We start from the raw sequence: 23,113 nt of genomic DNA on the forward strand, positions 1-23,113 counted from the left end.
CATATGAAATTTGGGGACTTATTTCACCCCACAATAAATGTTGAATTTAATGGCATTATAAAGATGGAGAAACTGAGGGCCAGAGATAGAAAATAGTTTGCCAAGGTCATACAAGCCAGTATGTAATAGTCAGAAGTGAGAACTCATCTCAGTACAGCCCCGTTCAAACATATCAGACAATGATTCCAAGACACATACCCTGTCCTAACAGAGACAGGAAACAGATACCAGCCCAGTGTTAGGACCAGAGATTTCCACTTTTGTTTTGATATTTCGGGCTTTCAATAATTGTCTTTATTAGAGGTCATTAGGTTCATGGACCTCTCAGCAAACCCAGATCTCTCTGCTTGCTTGTTCCTTTTCCCATTTCTTGGCTGAAATTTCTAGCGTTCGGGTCACTATTTAGATTCTGAATCACAGTAATATTGGAGAATATGATGTCCTTGTTTCTGCCTTAACATAGATCTGTCAAGACTTTGGGAACATCTCCACAGTAATTTGCAAACTCAGACCCATTCTGGGACTATGAGTCATCACATTAGTGCCCCCTAATTTGCAGTGTATACCCCATCTTTGATTTGCAGCTCTTGGATTTCAAGAATAACCCACATCTTGGAAAGGAATTGGCTTGTGCTCTGGCTAGGCCTCTTCTGGGATGCATCTGCTATCTTCTAGGATGCAGGTGGGGGAAGGGGAGACCCCAACAGTGGTTTAAGCCTCCCAGAATGTGGTGCAGTTGGTATTCACTGCTCTTCCTCCAGTCTCTCCTTGCATTCCAATCTATCAATCTGTTTCTATGTTGCATGAGGTTAGAAGGCAAATCTTCCCGGAAATAAAAGAAGCAGTTTAATTTCAACTCATCTAATACAATTATATTAAGCTTCTATTATATACCAATCATGATGTTGGGGTAAAGGGAAGGAAGCAGTATAGTTAAGTTAGACAGGCTTGCTACAATACTCTAAGGCAAAATAAACTACAATGAAAGCAAAAATGTATTAAGTGAGGGAAAAGGAAAGAAAGAATTAGAGCTCAAAAGCCAAAACTAAAGAATATGAAAATACTGAGCTTTGATTCTTACTCTAGAATAAGCGGTATGATCCTGGCAAATTTAGTTAAACTTGTCATGACTTATTTACAATAGTTATATGACTAAGAGGATTAAACAGAAAAATATAGATAATGTCCTAAACATAGTGCCTATATGGCACAGAGTTAGTGCCCAATACATGGTGGCTATCATTTTAGCTGTCTCCAAAGATGTCTGTAAAAATTGAATGATCTATATGCTTAATCTCTCCCACCCCTCACCTACACTGTAAATCTGATTTTTCTAAACTCTCTACTGAGTAAGTGATTTTATTCAGACAAGCAGTGGTCATTCCAGAACCTTTTCCTCCTCCTCATTCTCCAAAAACTAATAGACCAACAAGACCTTTTGATTTACCTTCAGACTTATCTGACATTCATCCATTTTTCTAAATCTAAGCTTCTGCCATCTCATATGTGTCATTCTTACCTAGCTGCCAAACCTAGACTCTTCTAATCTCTGCTGTCACAGGACAGCCACTCAAGTTTGCAGATGATTTTACAACCCTGGCTAAATCTTGACTTCAACATCATAAGATAATAATCCTCCTCCTGCCCAAGCCAGAACTCTTAAGGTAAGCTGATTCAGAATTACTAGCTTGTATAATAAATGTGTATTTTTATTTAAGCTACTAAGTTTGGGAGTAATTCCTTACACAGCAGTAACTAACTAAAACACCACCTCAGGAGCTTCACCTAGGCTGTTTTTGTCCTCCAAAAAAACTTTTTCCTCCTTATTTCCTCAGGCCAACACTTATTCAGAAGCAGAGAAAGGCAGAATTGTACAAAAGTGGCGATGCACAGTCCCATGTTGTCTTGGTGGAGGGAGAGGCAGTTAGAGGCAATAGCATGCACCTGAGCATCATATATTTCTAGGACACTGGAGAGAGATGCCTCTTTTTCCCACTGCTTCCTTTACCACCATTAACAGCAGCCTGACACCATCTACTGCAGTGGATTTAGAGCAACCTACCCCACAGGTTGTCCCATCAAAAAGATATGAGTTGAAAATGAATTTTAATGGAGGATTAGAGCCCTGAGCTACCTCATGGTATGATTGCTATTTTCCAGAGAGCTCATTGGAGAATTTTCAGCTTCTGAAAAAGCCTGTACATTCTACTACCATAGAGATGAAAATGTATGATTATCAATTCTAAAAGCTCTATGTTCCCCTCCTGGACAATGATGGGGTTAGCTAGGGTAGCCTGCAAGTTCTCCTGTCTCTGAACTGCACACATCAAATGAAGATGTTGGTATCTCATATGCAAAGTCATGAATAATAATTTTCTATGAACTAAAAAAAGAGAATGTTTTCCAGGACTGATGTGGAAGGAAAAAAGTAACTTAGAGGAATAACCCTGCATATTGTAACTATTTACATTTCTTTGCTGAATTGATAAAATGATGCCTGCCATTTTGGGTTGAAGAAGAGGCAAAAACGTGATGTGCTACAGAGACAGAGACTTTGAGCCTGGGGAATGTTGGTAAAGTTCACCATATGCTCTGAGTTCAGGGTTTCTACAAAATTAATAAATGCCCATTTGAAAATATTCTCAATGAATGAAGAGATACTTCCCAAATTTCTCTCTCTCACTCATTTTCTGATTTCAACCCAGTGTTTACCTCTCCTTTTTGGAACAGTGGAGTTTTGCCAGTAGGAACACTGTTAACTGAGGCCTTTAGAAAAGCTACAGTCTTTCTTCTGGCCTCCATTCCTTGCCAGAATCCTTCTACTCGTTTCCATAAGGCACTCTTGTCTCATCCTATTACTTCCACTACTTTTAGAATGATATCACCTCAGTGAGGTACCATCTTTTCTCTCCTTACAAAAGAAAACAGACCTAGTTTCTTTAACCTTTCAGCAGAAGCAAATTCCCCAAATCCCTCTGTCATTCTGGTTGCCTTCTGCTATGCCTTCTCTAGTTCCAAAATGTCCTATTTATAGAAAGGAACCCAGAATGAGCTCAGGACTCATAATATGACCTAACCAATCCTCTTTACATGACTAGAATAATTTCCCTGACTTTCACTTCCATTTTGCAATGTGCTCAATATATCCCTAGCTGATTTTTCTCTTATTCTAACACATATGAAATGACAAATAGTCAAACTATTGCCAATGTTACTAATAATCAGAGGTTGGTGGGTTCACTGTGTTCAGGAACTTTCTAGAATGAATAGGTTTAGGAGCAAGGTAGAGTTTCTGGTTTGTGTAACATGAGGGTTAAAAGAACAAGTCTTTTCCTTGAATTGCTTTTTTGGTATGTGGCATTCGCTTCTGTAACTGAAGAGATTAGCTAGTTGTCAATGAAACCATAATGCAAATAAAACCATAGCCTGGATCAGCATGATTTAGAACTTTGCTGTGTGAAGTGTAGTGCAACCCCATCACCTGGGAATCAGTTGAAAATGCCATCTCTTGGTTCCCACCCCAGATGCAATCTGCTTATTAACAAGCTGCCAAAGAGATTCATGCGCACATTAAATTAAGAGAACCATAGTTAGCGCCTGTGAAAGTTCCCCTCCAGATGTTGTAGGAAGAGTAGATCTTCAGCATACCTTGCTAGGCAATGTATGATAGCATACACAATGTAGACTGTCTGTTACTCTCACTCGTTTTCACTTGCCTTTCTATGTTCCGCAGTTTGGTGACTCCTCAGAGATTTGTATTTTCATTTTATCCAAACCCGAAAGTGAGCTTACATTTAGTAAAGTACATTTTGCAAGTCCTGACCTGATATATTCTTGGCCTATCTCAATCACTTATCATCTTTTCATACTAACAATGTCACTTCTCCCCAACTTGCCACCCATACTGCCTCTTTTTAATCTTTTATCTGTAAGTCTCTTTAGAATCATGCCATTCTCCCCTCAATATTCCGTGTGATCTTGCTTTAGCCTCATTATGGAGTTGTCTGGTTTTCTGAAACTGAGTTAATTCATATCCAGATCTTCTATTTCATGCTTACCTCTCAGACTCAAGAATGCAGATAGGTTATTGTAAACTAAATCCCAAGTTTCCCAAGCAAGTTTCTCTTGCTTGCGTCTTCTTTTTTTTTTTTTTATTATTACTTTGATTGTTTCCTTTCTAACTAAACTAGGTTTGATACATGGAAGATTCCTTGAGTTCTTTTTAAACATGAGCTCGACACTAGGTTCTTGGCATTCATTGCCTATTCTTGTTTTCAGAAAGCTTTCCAAATTGTGCATCGTGATTCTTTGCCTCTTCTCCTATTGCCTGTGGAGAACCATTAGAGATCAGGAAGTGACTAAGAAAGCCAATCTTTCTTCCTACCTGGTCGGAATCACTTCTTATATCATAAACAGAAATCCTTTGTTACCTGTTTTTTAAGGCTCCAAGACAGCAATTATGCCACTATTTGAAGCATCTCTTCAAATACTGTTCTTTGTCTATTAGAACAAGTCATCCTGAGGTAATAACTAGGGGCAGGGAAGGTGGGGGGGGGCACTATTAACAGTTGGCAACAATTAACCAAGTACTGTACTCTGAGATTCTGGGATGCTTTAGGGAATTATTAGTATATGGATCACTATCCTTTATCAAATCTGTAGCACAGAATAGGTACTGAGGAAGCAGGAAAGGATGTGGTAGTAGGAAAGAAGGAAGGAAATAATGTTTCAAACCCACAGTGAAATGGAGAACTTGGCAATTAACTATAACCAAATAGATTTGATAAGAGTAGTTGGGAGGGGAGAACAGGTGTACTATCTCATTCACATATGCTTGATATGTAGGGAAAAAATCCTCAAACCATTCTTTAAAAAATAAATATGCTAAATTTCCCTTTAAAAATCAAGAGAGTAGATTTTGTCTCAAAGAGATATTCCAAGCATCCTTAATTCTCTAAGAAAAAGTTCTTTCATTTCTGATTTTGTAGATTTCTGTTTCATTACCCCTCTCCCACTAATTCTGAGATGTGCTACACATCTTATTTATGCATGTTCTTTGCCTCCCACTCTCAATAAGATATTTTTCATTATTTTTTTTTACCTATCTTTATAAAAATACAGGCAGAGAACAACTTTATAACCATAGCATTGTTAGGAAACCATTCGTGAACATCAAATAAAGCAAAAATCCTTTTAGGTTGTGTTACTACATCTTGCTTTAAGTTTGGCTACATTATTAGGTAGTGATCTTCAAGACACAAGACTTGTTTTCCATTCAGTTTGAAATGTTCTTACCACTGCTAAAAATGAATAGGGTCAGATGAACCTAGAGAGGTGTGATATTCATATCACAGCTGATGAGGGTTGTGTGAGGAAAAAATGATATGACCTCAGGAATAAGTGCTCCCAAGATTAAGATTGCAGCAGGTACACTGCTTGTCATCTATCGTAACAAATGAAATGACTGCAACCTTTACTGATGTTTGGCACTAGATTTCTGCAGATGTGGGGGAAAAAAAAAGGAAATATGTGAATAGAGAGAGATAAAAGTCTGGAGAACTGATAATGTACCAAGAGAATTTTCTTTCACATCACTGTGAAATCAAGAGGGGAAAATAAATATATATGTGGCACTTACTATCTTTTCACCCTTCTCCACAACTCACGATAGCAAATCTCATTATAGAGCAACTCTCATTACCCATCTTGGTTCATAAGTTATATGTTTCAATAATGGCTTTAAGAAACCAGGGCAATGTTCAAAAGTATTCCTTGGAAAATATACTCAGTACAATCATGTGTTGTCTAGATAATTCAAATATAATCAACCATTCATGTCCTGAATCCTCAGATACCTGAGCCAAAAATTTAGGGTATCCCCCTATAAGATTAAAAAATGGCACTAATTTTCAGGATAAGGATCTATCAGAGAATAGTCCCTATACAGTCTACAAGTGGTTGACAAAGTCAGACAAATGTATCACATGGATGACAATAGGGAATGAGTATGTTCATATAGTGATCATTTCTGTTGTTTCAAGATATCAGATCTGTACTCAAATCACTGAATTTGTCAATAAGCAAAAGAACTTACTAACAGCATTATTAATTGCATTCTCAGGAAACAAATTTAGCCCACAAAGCCGAACCCCAAGATCTCAGAAGATGGTTTATGCCAGCTGTCCCAGTCTTAGGGCAGCATCTGCTGGCTAATTCATGGATGGACAAAAAGTAGCCATTTGTGGACAATATGAAGAGTCCTTTCAGTTGGAGGGAACTGTTGCCTTGGTGACTCTGAGGGTGTCTGGCATTCTTTTATCATGATCCACCTCAGGTCTCAGGGAACCAGGCATGTATGGAACTGACCCTACTGAGGTCCAGGAAGTATTTGTATGTGCACGTTGGCTGGAGCCTAGGATAAGCTGGGTTAACCGGAAACATCTCTATTAAGGTATGTATGAACTCAACACTGGATTTACTGTGAATATTAATAATACAATACCATTAAAATCTCCAAGGAACAGAGCCCATGTATAGAATTAGGAAGTAAAGCTTTTTTTTTTCCAGAAGGAAGGCATTTCTAGGATGGGAGGGAGGGGGAGGGGAGCAGGACCTTGTAGCAGTTACTGTATATTAATGTTCTGTTGCATATAAGTCGTCCTACAGTGAAACTCTGGTTTTAATACACCAGGAAGCACGAATGACAATAAAATACAGTACTTCTGATTGGAATAAAGAAACTAAAAATTGGCAAGGGCTGGGTGGTCTGAAACTTAAGGGCTATCCACCATCTTCTGCAGTATCTCTCAGCCTCATCCCTGCAGTCAGTAGCGCCACGGCCAGGGCCTGTGACGCCGTTGGTGGACTCCCCTTGGTGGGAACTCTGGATGGAGAGTAAAATCATGGTGTCGATGCCAAAACGGCTAAACCTGAAAAGCGTCTGGGGACTTCCCCGGGCACTCGTGCTCCTCAGAGCTACCGGCATCTCCATAACAACTGGTTTACTTTCGTCCTCAGTTCCTCGGCCCGGCCTTGCAGGCGATGGCTGGGGGTAGGCAAAGGACAGCTTCAGTGGAAAGATACCTTGGGCTAGCGCCTCCCTACGCTGGGGGATGTTGCCAACGCTCGAGTTATTGCTTATTTCCTGAGATTTCCGGAGTTCTCCCAGGTCTCCAGCAGAGAGCGGCGCCCTTCCCCCACCCTGAATGCCTTCCTCTTGATTTTACACACGGGGGGGGGGGGAGGATTTGTTTTATTGTGTGGTTTTTCTTCTTCTCGAAGTTCATCCTTTCCCTTCCAACTTACTTTCCGCCAACACGTGACCTCTCCACTTAGCAGCCAGTGGTAGGGAAGCGCGGGTGCTAACCGCGGGGTTTCCTGGGAGAGCCCCCTCCCGATGTACGCAAACGCAGCCGCAGCTCCTGGCGCTCCCAGCCAGCGCTCACCCGGGTACCCTGGCAGCTTGGGAGCCCCGAGATGATGCGGAAGCGACTTCGGGCAAGAAGCATTGAGCGAAAGGAGAGCGAGGAACCTGGAGCCTGCCGCAGTTCCTCTCCTCCCCGCCTTTGCCCGCGGCTCAGTTCTCGGTGGCTTGCCTTACCGACCTAGCTGCGCACAGGGGCTGTTAATTCACATTTGAGAAGCCATAACCCATTAGAGCAAACGCAATCATAACTTCATTCAACTCAGCCGCTCGAGAGCTCGATTTACACAGGTTCCTGTGGGCAACTAGTGGCTCGCCCCTGTGCCTCTCGCCTAGTCATCAGTCCCTAAGAGGAAAAGGGAAAGTTGCGGGGCTGATGCGCGCTTCGACGCATGCAGTTGTTCCCAAGGACAAGTCACTTACTCCCCCCTCCCGCCCATCCCCCATTCCCCATTTGATCATCACTCACGACCTCATCAGCTGGAGACCCTTAGTCATGGTGGGGGAGGGGGAGGGGCAGGAACTTTTCTAAGAAGTTTCCTTTTTACCGAGGGAGTCACAAGGAGTTGGTCACGTAAACAACACGGATAGTCGTCGTCGTTCCCACCCCCTTCGCCCACTCCCCGCTGCGCTTTTCTGGTGTTCTTATTAAAGCGGTAGCCCGCTGGCGCTGATAAGCAACAAGTTCCCCAGCGGTCTTCCCGCCCTAGCCTGAAAAGGCGAAGGTTTTCTTACCTGACGACAGGGAAATCTCCCGAGCCTAGCTCAGCTTTGCCAGAGCCCCAGGTGTGACCTGAGCAGAGGGCAAGAGTGGGGTGTGCAGGCTGGGTTATTTTTATGGGGGTACCCTGAAACTCCTCACTTTCTCTGGGAACTTTGTGTGCCAGGACCCAGTGACTGGCGGTGAGGAGGCAGCCTCAGGAAGCACCCGCTATATAGCAGGGCAGTTGGGCAGTCATTGGTAACCTAGCTCATTCATTAGAATCACGTAAGAACTCTAAGGGAAACGTATCTCTCGGAGTGAGGGCGTTTGCGTAAATCTATAGGTTTTTCAACATCGATGCCAGTTGCTTTGTCTTCTGTAGTCGCCAAGGTGGTTGAGAGTTTAAGCTTGCGGATATTGCAAAGGGTTATTAGATTCATAAGTCACACCAAGTGGTGGGCGATCCACTGAGCAAAGCCGAACTTCTCACATGATGACTTCAAACAAGACACATTACCTTCCAGCATCTGTTGGGGAGACGAGATTTTAAGACACTTGAGTCTCCAGGACAGCAAAGGCACAATGGTGAGTAGCAATAAACCCTGCATTATAATTGAAAATCTTGACATGTTGCTTAACAACGGGCATATCACGGCTCTTCCTAGCATTTCACACGCCAAAGAACAGCATCTTACTCGGGCCAGGGGAATCGGGTTTTTACACAGTGCAACTTTAATTGGAATCATTTGAGGTTTAACACAGCAATGTGGAACTGCGTGGAACAAACTTGGAACTGGAGGGGGTGTGTGTGTGTGTTATGTTGGTTGTTCAAGGCTGATGCTTGTCTCCCAGCCGTCTTGCATTCCATTCTTTGCCTTTATGTGTATGGTGTATGAGCATATTCTATGATTTATATGTGGGCATGTAATTGACATCGCCAGGGGGGTTAATTTCCATCTAAAAACAATAATGCTGTTAGGGATTGGGGCTAGGGGGTGGAGTGGGGTAAGAGTGGGATAGAGACTGAGAGTTTAGGTGAGGATGGGGGTGGGGTTGGGGGGGAGAGAAATCAGTCAGGAATGCTTATCTCCGGTAATGAAATGGGTAATCTCATAGAAGAAAAGGGTCTCATCAACATGTGATCAACTGTTAACAGGATGGCTTTGGCAAAGCCATCCGCACGTGACAAAACGTAAGGAAGTGGAAGAAACCGTCTAGAGCAATATCAAGTGTCACTTAATTAGAGATTTTTTTATCCTTTTCCTCCTGCTGCTCCGGGTGTGTGATCCCGGCGAACGGAGTCTATTCAGCACCTTGGACAGAGCCAACGGATTTGTCCGAGGTGGTGGTACTCCAGGTAGCCTCCTTTCCCCCGCTGTCAAGCCAACCCTGTGTCGCCCTTAAAAAGCGTCTTTTCTGAGGTTCGACTCACACAGAGATCGGGGCTGGAGAGAGAGTCAGATTTTGGAGCGGAGCGTTTGGAAAGCGAGCCCCAGTTTGGTCCCCTCATTGAGCTCGCTGAAGTTGGCTTCCTAGCGGTGTAGGCTGGAATAGACTCTTGGCAAGCTCCGGGTTGGTATACTGGGTTAACTTTGGGAAATGCAAGTGTTTATCTCCAGGATCTAGCCACCGGGGTGGTGTAAGCCGCAGAGGAGGTAAGCACCGGGGCGGGGACCCCTGCATCCCCAATTCTTGAGCTATTTTGATACTCGATCTTCCGGAAAGGACTCGTGCTGGAGGGGAGGAAGTAGAGGGAGGGCAGGAGAGGAGGTTGTTTCTTGGTATTTGCCCAGTTTAAATTGCCCTAGGTGAGAGCCCTGGGGCAAAGCGTGGGGAGGGGGGGGAGCTCAGTCTTCCTGCGGATATAATGAGTTTAGTTAACTTGGACCTGCAAATGTCTGATTCGAATGTAAGATTTCTTTCTTTTTCTCCCCTTCCCCTCCCTCTTTCCCGTTCTTTTTGCTGGTGTGTGTGTGTGTGTGTGTGTGTATGTGTGTGCGCGCGCGCGTACAGTAAATTCATTACTAATTATGAAGCTTTTGCACAATATTCGATTTCCTAAAATTTGACTTTGTATCATTTAAAATCAGGCGGTGGAGGTAGTGTGCCATGGGGAAAGGGGAGGTGGAGGTTGAGGAGAGGGAAGGAGGTAACGCTAAATCTCCAACACGAAATGAATCAAGGTAATTTCAGCTCTTCTAGTGAGGATTCATTCTCCCTGTTTCCCTCCCTCCCCTCTTTCCCCCTCCCTCTCTCCTTCCCGCCCCCCTTCTTCCACCCCGCCCCCTCCTCCTGCCTCCATCCCTCCCTCATTCTATCTCTTCCTCTCCGTCGCCCTGTTCCTCGCTGGATATTTCTTTCTGGGTGTTTTTCCCCCCTTCTTCTTTCTGTCCTCCCTCCCCGCGAGTTTCGGGCGCTGGCTTGGAAGGCTCCGGCTTTCTCAAGGGAAGGGGAGCCGCCGAGACCGCGCTCCGCTCCCCCGCCGGGCCGGATGCCTCATTGAGCCCAGGTCCGAGTCAGTCAGGGTAACTCAGGGAAAAGGGGGGCCTCCGCTTGGGAGTAGAAGGTCTTTTCTGGACCAAAGAGCCAGGGAAAGGGCGGGGGGTGGGGGCCTGGGCGGCTGGAGGCGGTGGAGAAGAACACTCGTAGCTCCGTGCGGCGGCTGGACAGAGCCACCAATCAGCTAGGCGCGCAGACCGCCCAGCCAGGGCGAGGTTGCGTCCGGAGGCGCGGGTGGAGGGCGGCCGGCTAGCCGCGGATCTGCTGTAGCCACCTTGGTGGGCTGCGAGGCTGGCAGTGGGTGGAGATGGGGGACTTGGAGATGGAAGCGGACTCGGAGCTGCCCAGCCTTCCCTTCCACTTCCTCCGCCCCGCCGGCGCCCCCCGAGGGACCCTGAGCGGCTGGAGCGTGCGACTGCGTTGTCGTCCTGCCTCTCCTCTGGGAGCCCAGGGACTTGTGCGCCCCAGGGCGGGGGCCACCAACCTCTCCACAGTTCTACAACCCTCACCCCCACCCACTTCTTGGGCCCTTTGTTCCGGCCACTGAGCCTTGCCCAGTGGCAGTTTTCGCCTCAGGGCTTGGTGGTTCTGGACTCCTCCCCGGATCAGCTCTTCTTAATTAAGAGGCTAGGGATTGGGTGGCAGTGAGGGGAGTTAGGGAAAAACCCATTTCCGAAACTCCAGACTCAAAAGATTATTTTAGCGAAGGAAATAAAGAATCCCAACTCTGCGCAGGTGGAAATGACGGATTCATAGGCAACGCGAGGATATTGTGGAAATTTAGAAGGAAAAAATAAAAAACAGGCACTTGGATCAGATGACGGTGATAGGCTGCTCCGAACACAAAGGGAGCGTAGGGCAGGGTTTACGGAGAAGCCTGCAGCGAATGGGGCACAGATTGTTCCGAGATCCAGTCGTTTTCTCAGTGAGAGCTACGTGAAGGGAGCGGAGGGGAGGGGCTGGAAAGGGAGCGTGGCGGGAGGGGCTGGGTTTGGGGGCGGGGGGATTTCTGATCAGTCTGATGCAATTCCAAGCGTGCTGCAAAGGAACTCCAAGGCGCCCGCATCACCATTGCCACCCACCCTTCCCAGATGGTGCTGTTTTAAATACGGATCTGCAGGGCTGAACGCAGAACTGGGAGATTTATTGCAAAATCCCGGGAAGGGGGGGAACAGGGAATGGAGGGGCAGAATTTAAAGGTGCAACGCCTGCTTTTCCCCAGGCAAGAGGCAACCGGTCGGATTTTTTTTTCTTTCTTTTTTTCTTTTCTCTGTCTGCTTGTCTCTGGATTCTAATTCACCAAGGAAGAGGTGTAAATATTGTGACATTTTGAGGCGGCTTGATGGATGGGAAAAAAATCATCTGTCACTCTAAATTGCAGAGTTCCCTCTCCCCGCGCCATGCCGTGCTAGCGAATACTCGCTGCTGCCTAATACAGTTGCTAAGGCTTCAAATGAATGCATCGTTAAGGGAATATTATCCTTTTAGTCGACTTGCCAATTTATCTGACAGTTGAACTGAGAAAATTGTAGACTTCGTATCTGCGGGAGACAAGGAGGGAAATTCTTGTAACCGCGAGATTTTTTAACAACTTAAATAAACCTCAAAAGTGTCACGTCATCCTCTTACACACACTCTCATCCTCGATTTGTAAGATGAAATGGCTTCACCTAAAAGTGTTGTGGAAATGAATGTCACTTTAAGAATGGTGCACCTGATGTTCACTGTTGATGTATATTTACATAGAGCTCTTCATCATGAAGGCAAGAAATTTCAATTTCCCTGTTTGGAATCAGGCAGATGAGAGATGATGGGGGAGGATGGGGATTCTAACCTTAAAAATTTAGCAGTAACCTAGCCTACTTCTGTACTCCCTGGTCTTGCATATTAATATTTCTGTAAGAGAGATTTTAGCTTGGTTTAGCCCCCCCCCCCCCAAGGGAGTATTGATTCAGATAAACTATCAGTGTCACTGATAGTAAAGACCTTACAACACAGCAATTTTGGGAGGATAGAAGAGAATATCTGAAAGGGCTTTGCAAACTGGAAAGCAGGCATTCTATAAATGGAAGATATAATTATGACATTTTCTTTGCAAATTGCACTTTTATTTGATTGAACCAGAGTACTAGTTAATTAAAAACATCATCTAATTTGTATGGGCAGGGCAATAAATGCGGACTTTAAAAGCAAGTGATTAGTTGGCTTACAAAATGCTATTTGTCAGTTGTTTATCAGTATAAATTGGAAAGAAGGTTTTGAGAAGATCTTAAATAAGCATACATAAGCTTTATTTTTCATTTGCCAGGCTCTTTCCTTATCAAATCTTGGATCTAAATTCTTAATAAGAAAAGAAGCTGGTGAATTCAGTTTCTTTCCTTTTCCTGGCCTGTCCTCTAGGGGAAGCTTTAGTAAGAAACAACATACTAGAAGCAAGCAGTGTAGAAGGCAAGGAACTGGATGACCACAAAATAGATGACCAGCCACAAAAACTAACATATAAAAATAAGGGAAAAATCAATCAATATGAGAATCTGCCTTACAAAGGGCTTTTGTTTTTTAATTCTGTGATCTTGGGACCAAGCTCCAACTTGCTCAGATAACATTGACTTGATCATATTGCTTACAATCTGTCTACTAAAATTATGTGTAACTGAATTTGTTTTTAAATAAATATACTTCTACCAAAGGCCAGTAAAGATAATTTTTGCTTTTAATTAGGACAAACGAGGCTACTGTTTAAGTGATTCTAATGAATATGAATTGATATCATTTGATTTAAAAACTCAGCTTAAGACTAAATTTGTTCTGAACAGCAGTGACTTGCCAAAAAAATATCTATTTTTACAGCTTTCTTTTCACTCTATGGATAATTTAATGAGTTGCTTATTTTAATTTTACAACTGCTACCTAGAAGTATCTCAAATTATCTTTCTTTTGCTGGTGTCTTTGCTGATCTGCTCCTGCTGTGTGTGTGTGTTTGTGTGTGTGTGTGTGTATTTTCTAAGGGGAATTTAACAAGCAATGAATCCATTAAATTTACATGCCATAACACATATAAAGAACAGTGTGTAGTACTTAATAGTAAAAAATAACCATTTGCATTTAGTGAAAGCTTACCATTATTGAGTGCTATGGAAGTGAGGAGATGACTTAAGGGAAAAAAGAATAAATAATTAAACAATTAAAAGAAAAATTTCTCCCTCTTTTGGTTTCAGAGTAATCATAGTTTCAGGCAAGAAAAATGAAATCTTTCATCTTTTACTTTGGAATGCAGTGCTGTTGCTTTAACAAGGGTCTCTTGCTAAAGAGACACGTGTTCCATAAAAACAATAGTAACATTCAAACACCATGGTGTGGAGTTTAAAATATTGCATTCTTTATCCTTGTCTCCACTCTCATTTGTAATTGTTGAGGTGTTCATTCTGCATTTTAAAAATTTTAGGTAGATTTTTTTCTCTCTCTTTCTAACTGAGAGTCCTAGAAGGAATTTTTTTTCTGCTATACTGTAGACTTTCTTGTATTTCCTAGTAACAATATTTCATTCATATTCATATAGTACTATGAAAACTCTTTACATGTTTTTTCATTGAATTTCCTTGTCAATTGTATAGAGTAAGAATCATTCGTTACATTTTACAGATGAAACTATAGTGCAGAATTGATCAAGACCCCACTAGTGTTGAGGGAAAGTGTTTCTTTAAATTCAAGGACTGCGCATATTCATCTTTAGACCATGCTGCCTCAAACCCAACTCAGTCATCTAAGGGAACTGTAGGCATTACTTCCTTCTATTTTGATTTATTTAATTAAATATTGTCTATAAGTAATTTCCAAAATTCTGAAGGATGAATGGAAAGTTTTAACCAGGATGTGACCTTCTCTTCAGAAGCCATTTTTTCCCCTTCCCATAGTTGGAGGCTCAAAGAAAGTAGGAATCTTCCTGAAGCTGACACACTAAGTCACAGTCAGTAATTTCCTCAAAAAACAAACACAGAAAATAGACCAAAGTCAAGAAGTACATTACTTTTACTTCTGAGTCATAGAATCTGAGGGCTAGGAAGGTTCTCAGAGGTCACCTAGCCCAGCCCATATCTGATGCATGAATTCATGCTGGCTTATTTTCTTTCAACCCTCTGGAATTTCATCCTACTCTTGGATGCCTGGGTACTCATTTATCTGAGTAGATATCCTGTGAATATCTTATGTGGATCATGAGCTTGACTGGCCATTTCCCACTTTACCCTAAAAGTATACCTTCTAGAAAGACTCTTAACACTCATAATTTTATTTTTTTAAGTATTAATTGACAATCTTTTGTGTGCCAAGAATTGTGTTAGAATCTGGAGATTCAGTCCTGAGCAAAACTGAAAGGTCTCTTTCTTGGTGGAGTTTATAGATTTACACACAAGGACTGGTCCCTTTATTTGCTCTGATTCTTAAAAAGAGACCAGCTTAGGGCTGGGGATGTAGCTCAGTTGGTAGAGTGCTTGCCTCACATGCACAAGCCCCTGGTTTCAATCCCTAGCACCACCAAAAAGAAAGAGAGAGAGAGAGAGAGAGAGAGAGAGAGAGCGAGCGAGCAGCTTCTGGATTTTTAACCTTTTTCAAAAAAACATGGTGAACCAGATTAAAAGCCTGAGTTCATGCTTTACTCCCAACTAGCTGTCAACAGCTAGAAAAGTCAATCAGTCACCTCATCTCCATTCCTCACATATAAACAAGGAGGATATTCTTGGGATAAACTCTAAATTCCATTTCACCTGCAAGTTTGAGTGATACAAAAGATATGACCTGTAACTATTTCTTGGTGGGAAGTAGGGCCTAGGTTACTCGAACCTTTGATGCTTTACAATTTTAAACACCATTCATTTTTTTTTACTTGTTAAAAAGTACATTATGAAAGATCAAAGCTACATGTTTGAACCCTACACAGAAGAAATCTGAGTGTTGAACCTATCATTTTTTGGAATGATGTCTATGAAAGTTCAACCTGAACAATGATCTCAAACTTCTGCAGATGTATTTTTAAAGGGAGTAGTGTGGTGGAAGACCCACTATCAGATTATATGCCATTTGTGTGTGTGTGTGTGTGTGTGTGTGTGTGCAGGCAGATGTTCTAATTTTTCAGGTTGGTTCTTTTTTAAAATCAAAGATGTTACAGGCTGAAATTGTCTAGGTCTCATGAATAATGCATTATATACATACAGTAATAGATAATTAGGTGGACCAACCAGTACAAATATGAAAGGGAGCGGGTAACCCAAGAATTGCAGAAGGTGTGTGGGCATTTTGACATCCAGGAAATGCTATAGATCTGTCCTTAGCTAACTCAGCCTGGTGGAGATAATTAAGAAAAAATGTGGGTGTAGAAAGACTGCAAGCCATTCCTTGGGATTGGCTAGATTGCTGCAGTAGTTCAAAAACAATTGGCACAGCCACCCACACTGGACATGATTGCCCTTTGATGAGGCAGCTATTGACTTTTATAAAGATGCCATATTTAAAATAACTTCTGATGCACTAGGGATGACAGACATCATTTTGAATTCTTTTTTTAGACAAGTGGTGAAATATATTCCAAAGTATTAATTTAAAACACTTTAAAGTCCAATTTCTAAAAAACCAGCAGTTTAGCAACATGTGACCTCTGAATTTAGCAATTCAGCCTGAAGCTGGTAGAAACCTATAGCTTATATGAGACATTTTAAGCTGGTGTGGTTATTATTCTGGATCACTACAGGAAGTAGAAATTACTTTTCCAATGTTTTAATCTCTGTGTGAATATGAAATGTACTTCAAAACCATCATATAATGGGAAGCGGGATCCAACAGCTGCCCTAAACAGCAAAAGGAAATAATAAGATCTTTCTGCCCAAAGTGCATGTTATAGTGTTATGATATCTTGAAATCCCATCTGCCCAGAGTGTATGTTGTAGTGTTATGGTATATAGAAATCACTTCAGAATATGCTAAATCCTTTATTCATCAGTACCAGGAGGAATTGGAATTGATTTATCTCCAGCTTCAAGAAAATATATTGACTGTGTACCATCTCTCAGATTAAGTCCAGTGGGAAAAGAAGTACCCAAACTGGTGACTGCATGAAGATTCCACAGACACCTAAAGCCTGTGGGATAGGACATTGAGGGTGAGTGAATGGAGGAGAGAGATGAAATGTGTAGAAAATCGAGTAGAGAAATAAAAGGGAAGTCAAGATAGGCTTAGCATGATACAGGGGTTTTTGCATGATCTTTGTGAATATTCCTCAAGGCCATTTGTCCATTGAAACTGATCTCTGCTTTCCATGCTCATTACTGTTCTGGTTACTTAAGAAGGAAATAATGATTTCCTTGGCTTTCACCTTTATCCTTCCAGCAGCTTTCTCCTCAGCTACTTCCCTAATCAATATTTAAGATTTATTCCCACCATCATTGTCCTTTACCATATGTTGAACCAACATGGGGTGTGTCTTGGCAGTCTGGTAAAACCTATGTAAACTTTTCCCAGAATAATATTTCTAAATGAATGAAATAAAAGTATAAGATTATAAAGGAAGCTGGGAGCAGTGGTGCACACCTGTAATTCCAGCAGCTTGGGAGGCTTATACAGGAGGATTGCAAGCTCAAAGCCAGCCTCAGCAATGGTGAGGTGTTAAGTAACTCAGTGAGACCCTGTCTCTAAATAAAATACAAAATAGGGCTGGCTGGGAATGTGGCTCAGTGGTCAAGTGCCCCTGAGTTCAATACCCCCCCACCCCCTGCCCAGTACCAAAAAAATTATAAAGGAAGCCAATTATATTGATATACTGATATTAAAATATTTTAAAACAGTATATTGATGACATAGTATAGTGCATTTCTTATGCATTTAATAAGATTTAGTAACAGGGTTAATACTATAATTTTGAATTAATGACAAGCATCAATGTATTTTGAAATATTTATAAGAACTGACATGATATGCAGGTCTCTGATTTCTATTGATAATAAAGTGTGAAAGTTACTGAATAACATTTCCCACACATATTTGAAAACAGAACACTGGAGTGGGGGCACTTATTAACAGTACAGATTCAGAAATGTTAATTTAGCCAAGGCCAAGATCAGCCATTTAGTTCCCCTTCCTGGTGGAGGAAATTGGCATTGGAAGAAAACTTTTAAGATTCACTTTTGCCATTACACAAGCTGCAAAGTGGGGAATGGACCAAATAATGAAATAGCTAGGGTGTGGTAGGCACGTTTCCATTGACGGAGCTTGCCATTACCCTAACGTTTATCTTTAGTACCAACAGTACAACTCCACTGCCCTAGAAATCCATCACTCCATTGAAAAAGATAGCAAGTTCAGATTCTGACCACTAACACCATGCATTGCTTTAAATATCTAGTACGACTTCACTACCTCAACAGATTATTAAAACTTTATTTTTGTCATTACCACACTATAGGAAAGTACATACAAATTATGATGAGGTGGGAAAACACCCACTTTGCATTTATCTAGTCCTGAGTTCTTTGCTTTGTATTTGATATATATTATTTAATCCTCAAAGTAAGTCTTGGAGATAGATTATACTCCAATTGTATAAACAAGGAAACTAAAACTCAGGGAGTTTAAGTAAGTTGTCCAAACAAACCCAAAAAATCTTAAGTGGAGAAACTGAACTTCAAACCTAAAGTTTTCTGATTTCTGAGTCTGTTACAAACTCCTGCCTCCCTATGTATTAGCTACCACCCAGGTTTGATTCCGTTCTACCATTTTCAGATGATTAGCACATGTATTTTCTTAAGAGATTGTCACCACTACCCTTTGAGATGTCTGAGAGTCTCAAAATTGGCCACAAATGCTTCCTTAGAATCATTTCAAAATTTTGCTAACTGATGAAAGACTTTCAGATTGCTAATTGTTACCTGACTTTTTTGGGGGTCGGGGGGTGGAGGGGGTTACCACAGATTGAACTCAGGGGCATTCAACCACTGAGCCACATCCCCAGCTCTATTTTGGATTTTATTTAAAGACAGGGTCTCACTAAATTGCTTATTGCCTCCCTATTGCTGAGGCTGGCTTTAAACTTGTGATCCTCCTGCCTCAGCTTCCTGAGCTTCTGGGATTATAGGCATGCACCACCACACCCGGCTTACCTGTCCTTTTTGAAGCCTAGTTTTCACAATCATAAAATGGAGCATGTGATAATAATACTTAAAGCAGTTTGTTAGGATCAAATACAAGACTAGTAAAATATTACTTTATTGAGCTCACTATGATGAGCAGTCTGCATTTCCATGCTTCAGTGAATCCTCACAACACTCTCTCTAGGCAAGAAGTCTTCTTCTTAGTTTAAGGAGGAAATCGGACATAACTTTCCTATGTTCATATATGAATACATGACCAGTAACTTCACATCACGTTTAACTACAAAAATGGGGTCCTAATTAGAATAAGTTATACTCCATGTCAAAATATACTCTACTGTCATGTATGTTTAAAAAAGAACAAATTTTAAAATTCTCAAATTAAAAAAAAAGATGAGAGGGCACTGTGGCATCAATTATTCTAAATTAGCAGAGCCAATAAATGGCAAAGGTTAACTCAAACCTGTGTTTGTCCAATACTAAGGTCTTGCTTTTACTTATTAAACTAATTAATAAGTCCCTACGTAATCTTAGCTGTTGTAATCTTTGTCATGCTTAAAACACTACCAAGATAGAGAATTGCACAGAAATAAGTATCTAATCACTGAAAAGAAAGATTATGTCAAGAATCTGGAACTCTTCACCTGCACATTCTTGCTTCCACTTACTTTAGTTTATTACCCAATGGATAATGTCTAACTCTTTCTTAACTTGTTTAGGGCAGTTCCAAGTCAGTTGACTTCTGAGAGTTATTGAGTAAGAAACGCTATAAATTATTTAGATTAGGATTTAGTATGTTTGGAAGCCATTTCATAAGTTTGCCTTTTCTAACTGTTACTGGCTGTAGTACTGCAGATGCTATGATGAGGAACACCCTCTCCAAAGACACACAGTGGATGACAAACCTCCAAAACTAACATGTTGTTTACACATATGGAGAAGAGAGTGGACAAGCATAGTCTTAAACATAATTACAAGGCTTATAGTCCCTGATGGGGACTAAAATGTTTATTGGCTTTCCTTGTGCAATTGAGTGTTCTTCCACCAAAGGCTCCACTCCAAACTTGGAACTTCTCTGGAAATATATCTCATTTGGGAGAATGCCAGGAACTGGTATTTGCATCAACTGCATATTTGCATCAACTCGGAATTCAGAACATCAGCTCTAGCAGCAAAGGTGGGGGATAATCCAGGTAAGGGAGTACTTGGGTACCTTTCTGATCATCATCCATTTTCTTCCTAAAAAGAAACTCCTAAAAAAATTTGGTTTTAAATGAGATTGGCTGCACATAGGTACATCTTGGATAGCACCAGACAGTGGTCGTCTCAGAATCAATAAAGTATGTAAGGAATTAAAGATGGAAAGAACTCATCCCACCTCCACCCTGATTTATGCCAGGAAGGACTCTGTGAACTCCTAATGTATTTCAATATGTCCCAGAGATCAGAAACCAGCCCAGCAGAAAGGGAGAATCTGAAGGACATTTTGACGTATGAAAAAGTCCACCTGAAACTTTTGTCAGAGATAACTAAATTATGGAATAAATAGAAGAGTATGAATCCTTAGCTTGGCTCAGGACTCTGACCTTAGGGGAAATAATTACAGGTGTTATAGTTTAGTTTATGAAATGACTTACAGTTCCTAAGAAAAGTCCAAATTTACATGAAAAAAAAAAAGTGACTTAAAGGTGATCTAGTTCTCTGGTTCTTCAAGAGCCTTGATCCCCTGGATCATTTCTTCTTTCTGATTTAAGGTCTGACTGTGTTACCAGATTTGGCAGCCATAGGTTATCCTACTGACCTAATTTTATTGACTGTGGAACTGAGGTACAGAGCCCTGAAGATCACTCAATATGCTCCATAAACATTTATGTGGTACTTATGTGGACAAATTTAGGGTAGTAAAGGGGCTTGCCCAGGTCACATGGCCAGAAACTGAAAGATTTTTTAAAAATTAGGACCCAAGTTCTTTTGACTACTGTTTGGGCCTTAAAATCATATCACATGACAATAATATTTCTTTGATTTCCCAATAATTAAAATAAAACAAACAATCTGTGTAAGAGTTTAATTAACTTGATTTTCAAAATGAAGTGTTTTGTATATAATTTAGATTAATTATTAACATATAACAATTGACAAAACAGTAATAGTGTGTTAATAAGGTATTGTTAATTTTAAATTGGTAGGACAACACTAAACTTCTTAAACATCCCATAGTTACTTTATGATTATTGAGATTAGCTAAGACAAGATGAATTGAAATCTCAAGTTTTTGTTGGCTTCCATATTATTAATTATGTTTCAGAGTTTCTTCATTTGATTCAATTATCTGAGATTTGACAGCAGCTTTATGTTGTTTTCAGTGACAAAATTATTTTAGCACTCTGTCCCCATAAGAACACAATGGTAAAAATGATTTATGTCCTTTGAAATGATCAAGAAATTAGAGAGGATTCTGAGATTAATTGTATTTATTAAGATCCCAAGTCTTAAACATGTTGGAAATTGTTTACTAATTTAAAATTTATACATTTTAACATACTATTTTCCCAGGAAATATTCTTTATGATTTTTTTTGTTCTTTATATGATAGCCACCCATATAATTGTGCCTTTGTGATTAACTTCCACTATTGAAAACTAGAGTTGTACTCTTATAAACATCAATTAACTAAAAGATGAATTAGATGTTATATAAATTCTTCCTAGGAATAGAGACCAAAATCATATAAATAACAATATCAACTTTCAAAACTACAATAATAAAAAGAAATATTAGAAAAAGATTAGTCTAGCAACTAGTCAAGAATATGTCAAACTTCTACATATTTTTTAGATAAAAATTGGCATCATGTAGCTTAGCATGATTGTCTTATGGAATTCAACTTATTTTTATTCACTTTACTCTAATTAGTTTTTGTGTGCAGACAAAATGGAAGGCAATGCAAATTTGGCTTGCAAAGTAGTTCTAACATGATCTACATCCACAATCTGGTTGTAATGCTATAGGAATATGTTTATCATGTGTGAATGGCAATTTAAGTCAGTCTTCAGTATCGACATAAAGCAATATGCGATGCAAAGCTAGCTTCAATTATTTATACTGGGAACTCTTTCTCTCATTCTTTTTTATTAAAAGGTCAGTGGATTATAATATGTTTGGTTTATTATTTCAAAGGCCCCCAGGAAAAAAATGCCTATGAAATAAAAGATCCTCAGTGCTACAGATTTTACTGCATTTGGGAGAGGCATGAAATTTGGGAGTAAAGGAAATGTTTGGGTCTTTGTGTTTTCTTATTCAGCACAGAGGCTATCTTGAGTAAGGATAACTATAGTGTGAGTTTGTGTCCTAGAAATGTATTTAATTTGTATAACAGCATCAACATCTAACTTCCAAAATTGGATATCTAGCTATAAACTACCCGTCTACACACACACACACACACACACACACACACATACATGCATATGCATGCACACAACTATACCCCCACCCTACCCCACTTTAGATCATGACTATGGTCAAAGTAGCAAAAAATGAGTTTCCCATATGTATCAGTGACTACAAGAAAAAACTGAATCGAGGAGTCTTGGAATTTAAATGCATGGCTCTGCTCGTCCCTACTCATTCTTCATTCCACCTCATCTCCTTGTCCTTAACTTTTATGAATATTTTATTTTCGTGTTCATCTTCATTGGCATCACCCTTGCTTAGCTCCAACTAGACTTCCTACTTTTTGGTGCCCTTCTCTGGCAGACCAAGGTTTCTGAAGTGCCTACTTGCAACAAATATTCTTAGTAATCCTCTGCTGGCCACCAAGTCCCTCAAAGGTCTCACAAGGTGATAATATGAACAGGAAGTAAATGTTCTCCTCTCCTACCCAGTTTCTTTTTAGAATGCTAACTTCAGTCCAGATCTAGCCTAATTTCTTCTTGGGAAAATTGGATTGATTTTATGACCACCATTGAACATGCCTTAAACAGACAACCATGAATAGTAGGAACAAAATCTGTGGATCCAGCTAATGCTCATTAGCTGGCTATAGAGAACTGGAAGGCCCAAAGCACATTGGGTTGTGACATCATAATGGAGACCTACCTGATGAGGGAAACATTCATGTAAATTTAATTCCAGACACCATGTAGGTTAGTTAGCATGATACTCGTTTATGGAATTCAACTTTTTTTTTCTCTCACTTTATCCTAATTAGGTTTTGTGTGCAGACAAAATGAAAAAAAAAAAAACAAAAAAAAAACAAAAACAAAAACAAAGGATTCCATATAGTAGGAAGTAAAAGCTTCAAAAAAAGTAGTGTTTCATAGACCTGACCTCCTAAGAGAAATTATAGCA

At 40.6% G+C, this 23,113-nt stretch overlaps 1 protein-coding gene across 3 annotated transcripts in view; it reads left to right on the plus strand.

Annotated features, from left to right (window-relative positions):
* Positions 1 to 8,268: 8,268 nt before the first annotated feature.
* Positions 8,269 to 23,113, plus strand: part of Bdnf (brain derived neurotrophic factor) — a 56,572-nt gene continuing 41,727 nt past the window's right edge. The window contains exon 1 of one of the 3 annotated variants that reach the window (XM_058586498.1): positions 8,269 to 8,711. In XM_058586498.1, the coding sequence (XP_058442481.1) occupies positions 8,709 to 8,711 (3 nt within the window). In that variant the 5' untranslated portion in view covers positions 8,269 to 8,708. Of the gene's footprint in view, positions 8,712 to 9,439; positions 9,782 to 10,483; positions 10,636 to 23,113 lie in introns of those variants that run through there. The other 2 variants (XM_058586500.1, XM_058586502.1) reach the window with 2 other exon arrangements.

This window comes from Marmota monax, unplaced genomic scaffold (assembly GCF_021218885.2).
Source record: "Marmota monax isolate L192 unplaced genomic scaffold, Marmota_monax_Labrador192_F-V1.1 WCK01_AAM20220418_F8-fsc00135, whole genome shotgun sequence".
NCBI classification, from domain to species: domain Eukaryota; kingdom Metazoa; phylum Chordata; class Mammalia; order Rodentia; family Sciuridae; genus Marmota; species Marmota monax.